Genomic DNA, 13,336 nt, shown 5'->3' with positions numbered 1-13,336 from the left:
ATGCCACTGTCCCTCTCTCTCTCTCTCTCTGTCTCCTTATTAGTTTTTACCCTTTTTCTCTTTTGAACAGGCAGGGGTATAGTCTTCATCCGCAAAACGTACAAGCTCTTTCTGAAAACTTGACTGAAGTTATGCTGGACAGTTTCTACCGCAGAGAATATTAAAAAGGCAATCGTTGACGTGCAAGTTTGGACATGGGCTAAGTTGCAAGTGCGAAGAGCTAGAAAAATTTAATGCAGAGCTATGAGCGTCGTCATATATTAATCACGCAGAAATAAAAATAATGTCGAAAGTGAAAGATCTATGCTTGCGCGTTCAATTAAAAAACGTACGGCAGTAACTATGCTCGATGATTATCTAAGTCAACGCGAAGCATTTCTACCCTGCAAGTGGCGCAAAGCCCGAACGAACTCATATCCTCCCGGGGAAGCGCTTGCTGGAGGACTGCGACATGCACGGGCCGCGATACCGCGACGACCTACGATCGGGACCAGAGGCGGTCCCAGACTCTACACGCCACACGAAATTCGTCTTCGACAAAGTGATTGTGAAAGCACGCGTCTGCGTCCCGCAAGTGGCAGTCCTGCAATTGGCGCCGTTTGGTCCCGGCGTCCTGTTCAGCGGTTCGCTAGGCATGCCGCTGTTCTTAGTGCACACGTCGCTTCTCTTGTTGCTCGCGCTCCACGGTTGAGCGTACCTCGTCGGCCCGTCGCTTCGCCTTCTGCCTCGCCAATTCGGTACGCATCGCATACCTCTGTAGCCTCTGCAGAGCCTTCGCACTCTTACGCGCCTCTTCCGCTTGATACTTTCGAGTACCCATTGTTATATCTGCAAGTAGAGGCCTACGCTCAACATAGCGCAGCTAGCGCAACCGAGCCACGTCTATTTGTGGCGCGCACAACCGTACCGGCGAGTGGAGCAAGCGGAGGAGGCGCCAAGCCAATAGCGGCGTGGGAGCGGGCGCGTGGAGCAAGGAGGGGCCGAGCCAATAGCGGCCAGCGAGCGGGCGCATGGGGGTGCGCGCGCATCGGCGACAAACTTTGTGACCTTGGACGGCCTCGCGTTTGACTCTGGCTCAGACTAGTCAAAGCCATGCTTCGCATTTAAAAAAAAAAACGTCCGCCTCCATTCCGCCCTGTGAAAGTTAAAGTCCCTATATAGTAAAAGTACCGCCATCTACTCTTTCCTCCTCCGTCTCCTCTTCTAAAGCGCTTGTGTTTTTCTTTTTTTTTTCTTTTTTTTTGCTTGCGAAAGCAAGTCGACGGTGGCGCCCCTAGAAAGTCCTCGTTGAAGCTTTCAGGCCGGGCGCGCGCCGCGGCCGCCGCCGGCGACTGCGGCTGCGCAGAGTGACTTTCAACATGGCTCTGAGGCGGGGAAAAAAATATAAAGAAGTGAGAGCGCGCGCTATCATCGTCCAATCGGAGATACAGGAGAGAGAGAAGCGGCGTTGATCAAAGCATGGCGGTACTTTTCCTATATAGGGACTTTAGTGAAAGTGGATGGGCAGCGAAGCTGGTGCGCATGTTACACGAGTGCCACCACCTCAAATGACGTTAGACGACGTTACACAGGCACCACCACCACAAGCGATGTACGTCACGCGCGCACGCACGTGTGCGAAAGTGCGGCATATACATCCTTATTCTTCTAGGCCGTCCGCCAAGCGCAAGTGCCTTATTGAAGTAAATTAATGTTTAAAAGTAAACTGCGTCATAAAATGCGTAAAGTACGACGTACACACAAGTGGCAGACATGACAGCTTTGGATTGTATTCGAATATACGAGAAAACATAATTCTGTTACGCGGAAAAAGGAGAAGCCCTTTTCCAGATGCCGTTTTCTGGGTGAGCACGCCACGAAAAATCCCGACCAACTGGAGGCTAATAGCTTAGTTGTAAAAGAGAAGAAAAGAAAACATGTGCGCGCACTGCTCGCGTGTGGAGCCAGTGTGCACAGAACGAAGCAAGCAAAATCCTGGGCCAATACTACTATTGCTGCTATTGTACAGATTTATTTGACGCTTCTCTGCCTATTTTAGTCATCACTATACCGATGCTGTGCTAGTAAGGTACGGTGCCAATGGCGATTATATGGCGACCAAAACTGGAGAAAGTCAATATTGTTCCCGGCACGCAAAACAGAACATCTTGGAGCACGCGCATGCTTAGTGCCCGCAGTGACACATAATCGGCGAGCATTCGTGAGATCGAGTTCATCATAAAGGTGTCACAACCCATCCCGAACCCTCGGCGTCGGCTTGCTTCTCTGCTACTGCTTCCAGACCGTAACCTAACAGGTTAACACATTTTCGAACCGGTGTGGCGGAGAATGCCTCTTTTATCCCCCCCCCCCCCCCCCTTCCCGCGATTTCTTTTCTCCACATGATGTTCCCGAAATACGCCGCATTTCAGCGCTGTTGATGCACAATACACATTCCATTTGCAGCGCGTGTGTAACGTGGCTTTCTTGCTTCGCAGATGTACCTGACATTCCTGGAGTACAAGCTAGCGGACCCAAACAATTGCCGCTCCAACTTCGTGGACATCCTCGCAGAGGAGCCTCAGCACGAGTCATTGAGCCACTTCTGTGGCACAATGGCGGAGCCCACCCAGTCCAAGTCGAACCACGTCAAGGTGCGCTACTACGCCGAGCACGGCGCCCTCAAGGGCGGAAACTTCTCCATCCTCTTCACTGCCTTCAGAGAGATCTCCAGCGGAGGTGAGCAGGGGGTTCTTGCGCGCGTGCCCATGCGCGGTACGTGACGGAGCCTCGGGCGAGGAACGGCGAAACGCGGAGCACCATTAGGTGAACACGCGCAATACGTAAACAACGCTGCTCCCGATGAGGCAGCGGAGAAGTTCCTTTCATTTGCATGTGCGCCCGGCGGGTGCTTTCGCGCCGTAGCGAGCGCTGGGCAGCCGCCGGCGTTCGGGGCCGGCAACAGGGCAGGAAGACGAGCGCGAGAAGCAAGCGGTCCAAGGCCGGCTGTTCGCTGCAGAGGGTCATTCCCGGCCCTGGCAGCGCTCGCGAATAAATTGAACCGACGCAGAAACGCGCAGCGGCGACCGGGTTGCCAGTGTGTGCGCGCAGGCGCGCGAGCAGCAAACAAGGGCAAGAGGCACGGCCCACTACGAGGCTCGGCCATTAAATGGCCGGCTACTCTGCAGCGTCGGTCTGGCGCGCGCGGGGATTCTTGCTTGCTCTACCGGGTTTTTCCCTCCTCGCTCGGAGAGGGGTTTGTTTCTGCGCCTTATTTAATTCGCGCTGTGGGCGCCTGGTTGCGCTGTCTCGTCCCGTCACGCGTTATTAAACGCGCTGGCTTGTAAATTTGCCTACGGCGCCACTCGTTTTTATCAACCGAGGGCCGCATTCTCTGTAGTGGGCGTAATTGGGACGCCTCAAACGAGCGTAGGCACGCCGTCGGTGCCGCTTCCCCGCCGAAGAGCGCGTCGGCAGAACGGCGCGTAATTTTCGAACTTCGCGCCGCGGTTCAATCAGGGGAAGCCGTCGGGCTCGGTAATCGCTCACCGAAGCCGTTGGTCGATTCTATGCTGCACTCGGACCGACGGCGGCGCGTGCCAAGAAGAGCAACACCACACCTGCAGCAAGTTTCCCTTCCTTTTACCACATTTTGGTCGCGTGACCAAGTCGGGAACGAAGCTGCGTCTTCCGTGGTAACGCATGTGCAACATTGATGCGAATGAGTATAGTCAAGACGTAAGATGTCGCTCTTAAACATCTGCCCTACATATATATATATGAACGAGAAGAAAGGAAATCGAGGGGCCCGATATTGATTAGTCATATCGTAAGAAGCCAACAACCAATGACACCAAGAACAGCATAGGGGAACTTATCCGTAGTCCTTAATTGAATTAAAGAAATGATAAATAAATGGAGAGGAAAGTGCATGAAAAAAACTGGCCGCAGGTGGGATACGAGCCCACGTCTTCATATTACGCGTGCGATGCTCTTACCAATTGAGCTACCGCGGCGCCGTTTTCCTATCCACTTTTCAGGGGTATTTATGTTTAACTTCTAGAACTAACCCTGTGAGTGGTAGCCAAATATATATACTTTAAAAAAAAAAAAGATGGTGACAACGACAAGAAAACACAGGCGCTGCCTTAAGCCGCCACCTTGTCGTAACACGCACGCTACCAATTGAACAGAGATAAGGCTGGCTTTCAAGAAATGTTGCAAACTAGTGGCAATGTTGTATTTGCACATAACAGACTGAAAACAATTGAGACGTCTGAAACCATGTTTCGAAAACAGCCCGCTCACTCTTTGTGTACGCAGCGTTCCTTATATCCCTCAGTTGGATATGCGGCAAGCATGCGGCAAGTTATGCAGCAAACATACACATATTCTTCCCTCTCGCTAATCGAGATTTCCCGCTATAAAACAGCAACCCACTCCCCATCCGCTATAACAATTAAGTTCGTTTTGTGAGTCCCGAGAAGGCCACGGGACGTCGTAACGCCCGGCGTCGCACTCCGATTTAATTTGGGTGGGCCACATGCGACTGCTTGGTGTCCGCTGAAATCTTACAACGTCGGAGTTGCGTGTCGAGTCGATTTAAACGCTGAGAAGGGGCCGGGTCAGGTCAAACAATACATCGCTGATGGCGAGTGAGCGCTGGACAGCAACTTCGCTGTTGCTCCGTTGGCGCGGCGGACAACGTATAGCCTTTTTTTTTTTTAATGAAGAAACAGACCAATCCCGTTCCGTTTACTTAAGAAGAGAATATTAGGAGGAGGCGAGGCTAATGGGGAAAGGAGCGGAATCCTCTGGCCTCCATCGCTCCTTTGCCCACCGCTAAGTGCATGCAGACTCCTTCACCGAGTCTGCAGCGATTTCGTGAACGAGAGGACCGCTGCAGGGAGTGGTTAGTCTGCCAGAAGCTGATCTGTGTTACGAGCGTATGGCGTTTGTTACAAGCGCGCGATGTATGCGTTGCTATATCGTAGAACACTTGCGTTACGATTTCACGTTTCCAAAAGTTTCATGATGCCAGATTTAGAGCGTGTATCGTTCGCAGACAGCGCTACTGGACTATCAACTTCTGTTTCTCTGCAGCCACCTTACGAAAAAGATTTAGCTCGGGGGTAACTCCAATTTCCCCATTTATATGCACGTGAATTGCCGAGGGACTCTCATTTGGCAGCCCGTAAACTGGTCTGAATGAAATGTGCTGTATTTAAGAGAAAGAGTGAAATCCGAATGACCGTTGACTGTAGGCTCTCAGTTTTTTTTTAAGTTCTTTTTTTTTACAAAAATAGCTTAAAATAAAAAATAAATTAAAGAAAGCAGCAGTGAAGCATCAACATTACAGATGTGGGGCCCAATCCAAAAATCGTTTCGTTCGTAAGCGGCTCTTTGCCATTAGCCAGTCACTTTCACTAATAGTATGTCCAACATCACGGCTGACTGGCATCTGCTTTTACGAATAGTCCTTTCTCTTTATTTCTTTATTTTTTTTTTCTTGTGTGAATAGGGGCGCTTCAACTCCGTGCAAGAAGCAAATACCGTTACTCAGTAAACGGTCACCAAACGAACGACTTTATTTTTTTTTTTAAGTTTGCCTAATGGCATAACTTATTCAATGTAATAAATGTTTAAAGATCGTCTAAAGTCGACAAAAAGTCAATCAAAATGATATAATTTTATGCGGCGATTCTGTTTGGCCTGGTTTATCGCCAAAGAACACCGCTTTGTCAGCTCGATGGCAGCACACTGGTACAGGGGCAAGCGCTCACCAAAACCAGGACCCGTATCGACGAAAAGCTCTGACGCTTGAATTGTTCTTACGCTTGAACTGGTTCGAGTTGTTCTATTCTGGGGCGCTATAACGTAAAATGATTCCAAACTGTTTTGATTCCAAACTCCTGACGTCAAATTTACATAACCAGCGACGCAAGCATCGGGCGGTGACCCGCAGCGTTGTCTGAACAACCCAATCAAACACTCTCCTCGTTTATAGGAGGTCACCTTTGTTCGCTTTCAAAACCAATAACATTGTCTACACTCAGCGGTTTTTCTTATATAATTGGCTGACAAGAGGCGAGGAGCACGCTCTATAGTGGAGAGGGTTTCGATGGGGCCAGTGAAAATAGATAACCGCATGAAGAGGGTGGTGCCGGCTTCTCCGATTGGTCCGCTTCGCCTTACTTAGCTTGCGGTGGCTGGTCGAAAATCGCGGCGGCGTGCAACGGAAGGATAATAATGCCGCTAACACGGATCCTCAGCAAGGAAGAGTTGGCAGAGCGATGTCCTATGCGTGCCGAAAGGGCTCGATAACGTTTTACTGCCACGCAAAAAACGATATATCATGCGCAAATAAATACATGCTCACCGGCAGGTGCGAGTAGCGAGGGCCTGAGCGATCGCAGGGGCAGCCATCTTCTATTCCTTTCGGAACGGGTCAGTCTCTGGCTAGTGAGAAACATTTTCAGTTTTGTTCGGCATATTATTACAATATCATCTAGAGATGCTCAAGAGAAGAGCCGCCACGAGAAAGACGATGAAGTGTGTCTGGGTTTCTGGCGCGCGCAAGGTGTGGCCTGGCGGTTTCTTATAGGGAATCGTGTGCTTTTTGGAAGGAGATCAACGTAGAAGGTAATAAATTTCAATCGGTTTAATTGGAATTTTCTAAATTAATAAATAATCAATCAGTAAATTAACGTAAATTGGAATTTTGTAAAATATTAATAAACAATATATAAGTAAATTAACTTGGTATTCTCCTTGTGTCACCGAGGAACTCGCATACGGCCCTGCATACGTTCCTGTGGCTAAAACCCAGTGTATATGCCCCGAAAGAGTTTATAGCGATGTGTTTATAGCGACGCCTAATTTTCGGAACGGAATTTCGAAGTATTTCTTTCTCTGGATTGCGAATCGGCGGCAGTTTAATAAATAATGATCAATGGTTTCAGGGTCATTGCAGAAATATGACATAGAGCGGACATCGCCAGACCAGACCTGTGTAGATAAAAATTTAGGGGTTGAATACGGCATCGTAATTTTGTAATTGAGATTTGGAATTTACGTGTCGGACACCATTGATTATCTGAAGGGTAAAGCAAATGCTTTAAGTCTGTGATTTGGGATGTCTGTTTTTCAGAGTAATTTAGAGACATAGCTTTCTGAACCTAGTAGCAGTAGAAAACTTTATTTGATGTTTTGAAACCTAGCCGCGGTGATATAAGCAGAAGTCGGCAGAACATGCATGACTGGTCCCTGTAGGGATGTACGTGCGAGTGCGTCGGCCATTTCATTTAAAAACAAACCATGGTGACCTGGTACCAATATTAAACGTACCAGACGTAAGGTCGAAGGGATTAATCTTTCTAGTTCGTTCAAAACTGTATTGTCTGAGGATGAGGTGAGTGCTGTGCAAACTGACAACGAATCAGTTACTATTACAGCTGTCGAAGAATTTCCAGGAAGTTTACGAAGAACTAATATAATTGCTAATAATTCTGCCTGAAATATAGGTGTAAAATCAGGCAGTCTCATTGAATAAGACCAGGATACCGCCTCAGAAAAAATACCTATATACCGGCTTTCTCGTCACACACTGATGCATCCGTCGCTATTACAGTATTGATTTTCATTTGCGCTACATGATCTTGCAGTTATCCGCTTAGATATTTAGTTGGCAGGAGTTTAGCATTGGAAGGAAATATGTCATCAAATTCAATTCTGATAGCATTTACGGGTTTTTGGAGGGGAATGATCTCGCGTATCTGAACCTTTAATGGTTCTGGTTGAGTTTGCACAAAAAGAACCTGCGGATTGTATAGACGGGACCATGTTTCTTCAAAGAAGGCAGATCTTTCCGTAATAAATACATACTGCGATCGTCTCATTGAAGATGCGTAAATGTTTAAGTAGGTTTTTACTGTAAGGATGCGGAATCTGCTAACGAGTGTGGGTAATCGGGCTTCTTGATATAATACATTATTAGCAACAAATTTGGGCAATCCAAGACAAATCCGGAGGGCCTCTCGCTCTATAAGAACGAGGGGGTTGATCTTGTATGCTGGACCACCAGAGAATAAAACACACCCTAATTCCAATATGGGTCGAACATACATACAATAAATCATAATGAGAGTGTCTCTGCGTAAGCCAGAGCGGCGGTGGCCGAGTTTTCGAATCATGCCAACAGCGCACGCTGCCTTAGACATAACATGTTCGATGTGGTTGCGCCAACTAAGTTTTTGATCGTATATAACGCCTAGATACTTAATAAAGTCGCGCTGAGAGATTATTTCTTGACAGTATTGAAGGGAGACATTAACCGGTATATTTAATGGGAATACAAGCAAGGCACTCTTGCTAACATTTAATGTCATACGAATATCATCAAGCCAATCTTCAAGTATTGCTAGATATGATTGTAATATTCTTTGCAGAGAGTGAATGTCACTCGCTGACGCAAAGAATGCAACGTCATCTGCGTAAACATACACTTGTACATCATCACACAGTGGAACTGAGCTCATTAGAATATTAAACAAAATGGGAGAAAGAACGGAACCCTGTGGAACTCCCCTGGACTGATTATATTTTGACGTCGAAACACCGCCTTGTGAGCAATAGAATTTTCAACATCTTAGGAATTCATAAATCCAATTTGTTACATATGGAAGAAAATTCATGTTCTTTAGGATATTGAGGAGAATGATATGCTCTACACTGTCGTATGCCTTAGCTATATCAAGAGCCACTAGCGCTGCAAAATGTCGCCTGTTACGAGCAAGCTTAATACGTCCCTCCAAATCAACGTGCGCGCACCAAATCTAGCATCCCGGTCTAAATCCGATCTGACATGAGCTCAGTAATGTGTTAGTAGTTAAAAACCTCATTATACAGATGTATAACACTCTTTCTATTAGTTTCATAATGTTATATGTTAATGCAATAGGCCTTATGTTGTCCATATGCAATCCCGCTCCTTGTTTCTTAAGTAGGGGGAGAATTTTAGCAAGCCTCCAATTTGGAGGAATCCAACTGTTCTTTAGGGAGTAGTTGATGATATTAAGTAGGTCCCGTGGAGACACGTCAAATAATATTTTAGCATGCTCGTTGTTATGCCATCTGGACCTGGAGCTGAGGCAGGTAGCAGTCTTACAACGTGCGAAAGCTTTTCAATCGTCACATTTATAAAACTGTCCTCGGATGCATTCTTGACAAAATTCAATTGTAGCTGAGCTGTAAAACGGTTTTCTAATCCTCTGGCAATTTTTTTCCAATGATTCTGATAATTCTTTAGGCGATAGGATTACTGAATCAATATTTACTGGCGTTGGTATAGCCTTGCGAAAACGAAGAAACCTAAAAAGCGCTTTTTTATTGCCACTCTTCGACAGAAAATTATATCGTTTTTCATCATAATTACTTTTTGCTAAAGATGACTGTTCGTTTAAACATAGCTGCAGCATACGTATAGTTACTCCAATTTGTAGGGCATTGGTTAAGAAGAAGTTTCTTCCACGCAGCCTTTCGGCGTCTATAATCTCGTGCGCAGTCAGCGTTCCACCAGGGACAGCCAGAACTACCTTTTGCTTTCGATACTGCAAACTCAGATTTCTTTAGGGTACCCTTCATAACCACGCAAAGGCGTATAGCTTTAGTATCTCTCTACATAACTATCAAAGATGCTAACGTGGACTGTAACGTTTTCTTAAATTTTGAATAGTCCACAAATACATGTACTTCATTATCTAAAGAAATTAAGGGGCAGACAGTATCCTTCAGTATAGGACGGTGATCACTACTTGTGGCGTCATCAACGACAGCCCAAGATGAGGATGATAAACTTGAGCTAGCAAATGATAAGTCTAAGACAGAGCGCGACTGACAGCGAACAAAAGTTGCAACTTTAGTATTTAAGCAAGTAAAATTGTTCGAAGAAGCCCAATCCCATAAACGTTTCCCGGATGCGGAAGCCCCACGCCACATGATGTGAATTGAAATCACCCGTGAACAACGTGTTCTTTTTGCAGTAGGCCAAGGTGGCCTCAAGTGTACTGGCACCTTGTATTCCAGCAGGGAAGTAGGTATTAACTACAGAAAGTGGTGCGCAGCCTGGAAGTGTTATCTCTAATACTAAACTTTCGCATTCAGGAGACGTAGTCTGATATGAAATTTTTGCTGTATGACAAATTTTAGATGAAATGAACGAAGCCAACCCTCCACCTCGGGAAGGCCTATCCAATCGAAAGCAACGATAGTTTCTTAAATGAAAATCTTGACCAGCTGTAAACCAAGTCTCTTGCAACAGTATAATATGAGGAGTATGTTGGGTAATTAGATATAATAAATCAGTAGTAGCAGGAAGTATTGACCGGCCATTCCATTGGAGTACCCTAAGGCACCCTATGTTGACGAAAGCTGAGCAGCAGCCACTGCTTGCTCCAAAATGCTCTCTTTCAGAAATTCTGTCCTATTAAGGGAATTTTTGGCACACTTTTTTGTTTTGGAGTTGGTAGGAGAATTAGGCAGTTTGTTAGTAGGAGATCTGGTGCGTTTATGAGTCCGAGGGTCCATGTCTACATCCTGATTGCCTAGCGACTCTGATTCCGAGTGAACTTGATCAAATTGTTGTGAACTTGAAGCCCGCGCTAAATTTGTGCTCGCGGAGGGGAGTTATTTCGGCAATTGTGATTTAGGAGACTGAGAAAGAGTGGAGATCTGATTTTGGACATTACATTTTGTTATAATCTGAGATATCTCTGATAATTGCGTAGACAGTACTTGCGCCAATGAGTCTGTCAGATTTCCTAGAAGCTTTTCTATTGCTTTTTCAACAGCTTTCTCTATTACGTTTGTTATCGTCTGGGAAAAAGATGGGTCCATACTGAGTGAGTGGCGGGCTGTAACTCCAGCATATCCCTGTGTTCTGCTCTGAATTTCAGCTAGAGCTTCACGACGAGAGCAACGTCTCCTTTCTATTATTTCAATCACTTGAAGCTCCTTTGATCTTGCGGGGCAGTTAGAATCGTCAGCGGGATGATTTCCATTGCCCAAACAGCATGATTCATCTTGAGATGTGCAATTATTGTCACCATGTTCATCCCCGCATTTACGGCATCGAATGGTTGATCGGCAACCGTTAGTGCTATGGCCGAAACGCCAACACTTGAGGCACTGTAGTGCTCGTGGGGCTAGGGGTTCAACCCTGTAAATCCCTGTAAAACCCTGTAAAACCCTGTAAATGGCCAGGCCTTAATCTCTGATGGGCGAGTCGTCCCTGCAAACGTTGCGATAACTGTTTCAGTAGGGACCTTCTTGTTGTCGACTACCCTTGTGCATCGATAAACAGATACTACACCTGCCGGTCAAAAAATGTCTAAGGCCCGGATTCAGAAATGCTCCTAACCTTAGACCGTTTCCCTACCTTACGCAAGGAGTGCTTCATGCTACCTAAACGTTAGGTGCCCTCAGAAGGCCATCGCGAATTCTAAAAGCTTCCTTTTACTTTCCCTGCGGAAGGAGCGCCTCACTAAAGTCCCTAGATATTTTTTTGCTTAAAATCTAGGGACTTTACGCCTCACCAAAGGAATTGGAACGTTACAGGCTTCTGGTTTTGAGATTACTTACGAAAATATGCAAAATATTTCTAATGAATTGCCAAAGTAAACTTCCGGCGCTGTTAGAATTGCATTTCTACTTCTATATCAGGGCATAAATAACATTTCTTTCGTCAATGACGTAAAAATAACTCAAAAATGATGCACATGGCAGGAAAGTAAGCTCAGCCTAGCAACTTTGGCAGCATCTGACAGTTCGGTTGGTCAGGCGTCGCTTTCTTTTTCTTTTTGGCCTGCGTTTTGTTTCGTGCGCGTGTGTGTGTGTGTGTGTGTATTTGCCATGCCGGGCAAAATTTCACGGAGGAAGAAAAATTGGCTGTGGCTTAACTCAGTTATGCCTAGGTGTGCGTAGCTAGAGGTACGGTTAATCTTATTGTTTAGCTTGGTTCTCTCTACGGTTACGTCTTTTTCATTTAGCTTCGTACGTCTGAATGTTTAGGTTTGGTTGTTACCTCTCGTTAAGTTATGGTTATATTAAAGACTAGACATTATTAAATGGTAACGTATTTATTGTGAAAGTCTTCATCTTGTTGTTTCTCAATTGCCACAAAGACGGCCCGATGGTCGGCGAGGCGGGAGGATAAGGGGTTGTCGTCCAGTGAATTGAACACGTTTCGGGTGCTATCCTCATCTGAATCCACTCGCCTGGCCACTTCGTACTTACGACGCTTCTCGAGGCGTGCGGCTCGTTCTTCCTCCGTCTCTTCTGCGTCGTCGTCTACACCGGGGCTTTTAATGGGTATATAAGTACAATCTATGCACCCAGTAACCCCGGGGAATCCTCCAATGGCATAGAACCTAGTCATGACTGACCTCGCTTCACTGGCGTTTGGCAGCCGAACGTACTTGGGATACAGACGTAGGCATATCAGCTGTGTCTTATCTCAAATGCATCGGCATATAGAGGGTTGGGATGCACACACAAGGTCCCCTACAACAGTTTGCATGGCACCCGTTCCGTAAAAACGCAGTGCGATGAGGACCTTCAACAGAGCAGGTAGCGGCGCTCCTCTGTTGTCAGTGTTACAAAGCAGTTGCAGCTCTGTCAGTATGGTTGCAACAGCTCGCTTGGAAAAACGATACCGGGCTAGAAACTCCACTTCGTTGTAGTGTTCTAGTCGATGCTGCCTGTCAATCACATGCCGGATTGGAGTCAACGGCGGAGGCTTGTACACAGTCCCGTAAAGAAGGGTCATATGCACGTCGAAGAAACCTTTCATAGCTTTCGTAGCTATCGTCTTCGGATAAATATCGCAAGGCCGTCATTCTCGGCGCTCGCTTTTCACAGAAAAACAGAATCACAAAAGAAATGGCACAAAGCGCAGTCTGCGGAACCAAACTGCACGTCAATACACGGCGGCTGGCTACCGCGGCGTTGGCTGCGCACGGCACCTATCCAAGCCGAGCGTACCGCGTGCAAAGTCCTGCGGAGAAGCATACGTTCAGGTAGAGGAGCGCGGTTAGGAAGCATGAAGGTAGCATGCCGGCTTCCTAAGCGTGAGGAAGCACCAAGGAGGCCCTAACTTAGTGCCCCTTAGTAAGGGACGTTCCAGAATTGACGCCAGGTCGCCTTACAGCGTGTAAGACGTCCTTAGTAAGGAAAGGAGCGTTTCAGAATCCGGGCCTAAGATTTCTGCTGGGCGTCACCTGTGGTGTTGGTTAAGAAGAAGGACGGCACGTGGCGCTTCTGTGTAGACTACCGTCATTTGAACAAAATTACTAAGGACTTT

At 46.7% G+C, this 13,336-nt stretch overlaps 1 protein-coding gene across 1 annotated transcript in view; it reads left to right on the top strand.

Annotated features, from left to right (window-relative positions):
- The window catches only part of LOC119436074 (neuropilin and tolloid-like protein 2), a 396,223-nt gene that overhangs the window by 339,706 nt on the left and 43,181 nt on the right, over nucleotides 1-13,336 (top strand). Inside the window, exon 6 of the mRNA XM_037702821.2 lies at nucleotides 2,478-2,718. Coding sequence (XP_037558749.1) covers nucleotides 2,478-2,718 — 241 coding nt within the window. The remainder of the gene's footprint in view (nucleotides 1-2,477; nucleotides 2,719-13,336) is intronic.

Source organism: Dermacentor silvarum, chromosome 1, assembly GCF_013339745.2.
Source record: "Dermacentor silvarum isolate Dsil-2018 chromosome 1, BIME_Dsil_1.4, whole genome shotgun sequence".
Taxonomy (NCBI): domain Eukaryota; kingdom Metazoa; phylum Arthropoda; class Arachnida; order Ixodida; family Ixodidae; genus Dermacentor; species Dermacentor silvarum.
This window is presented reverse-complemented; position numbering and strand designations above follow the sequence as displayed.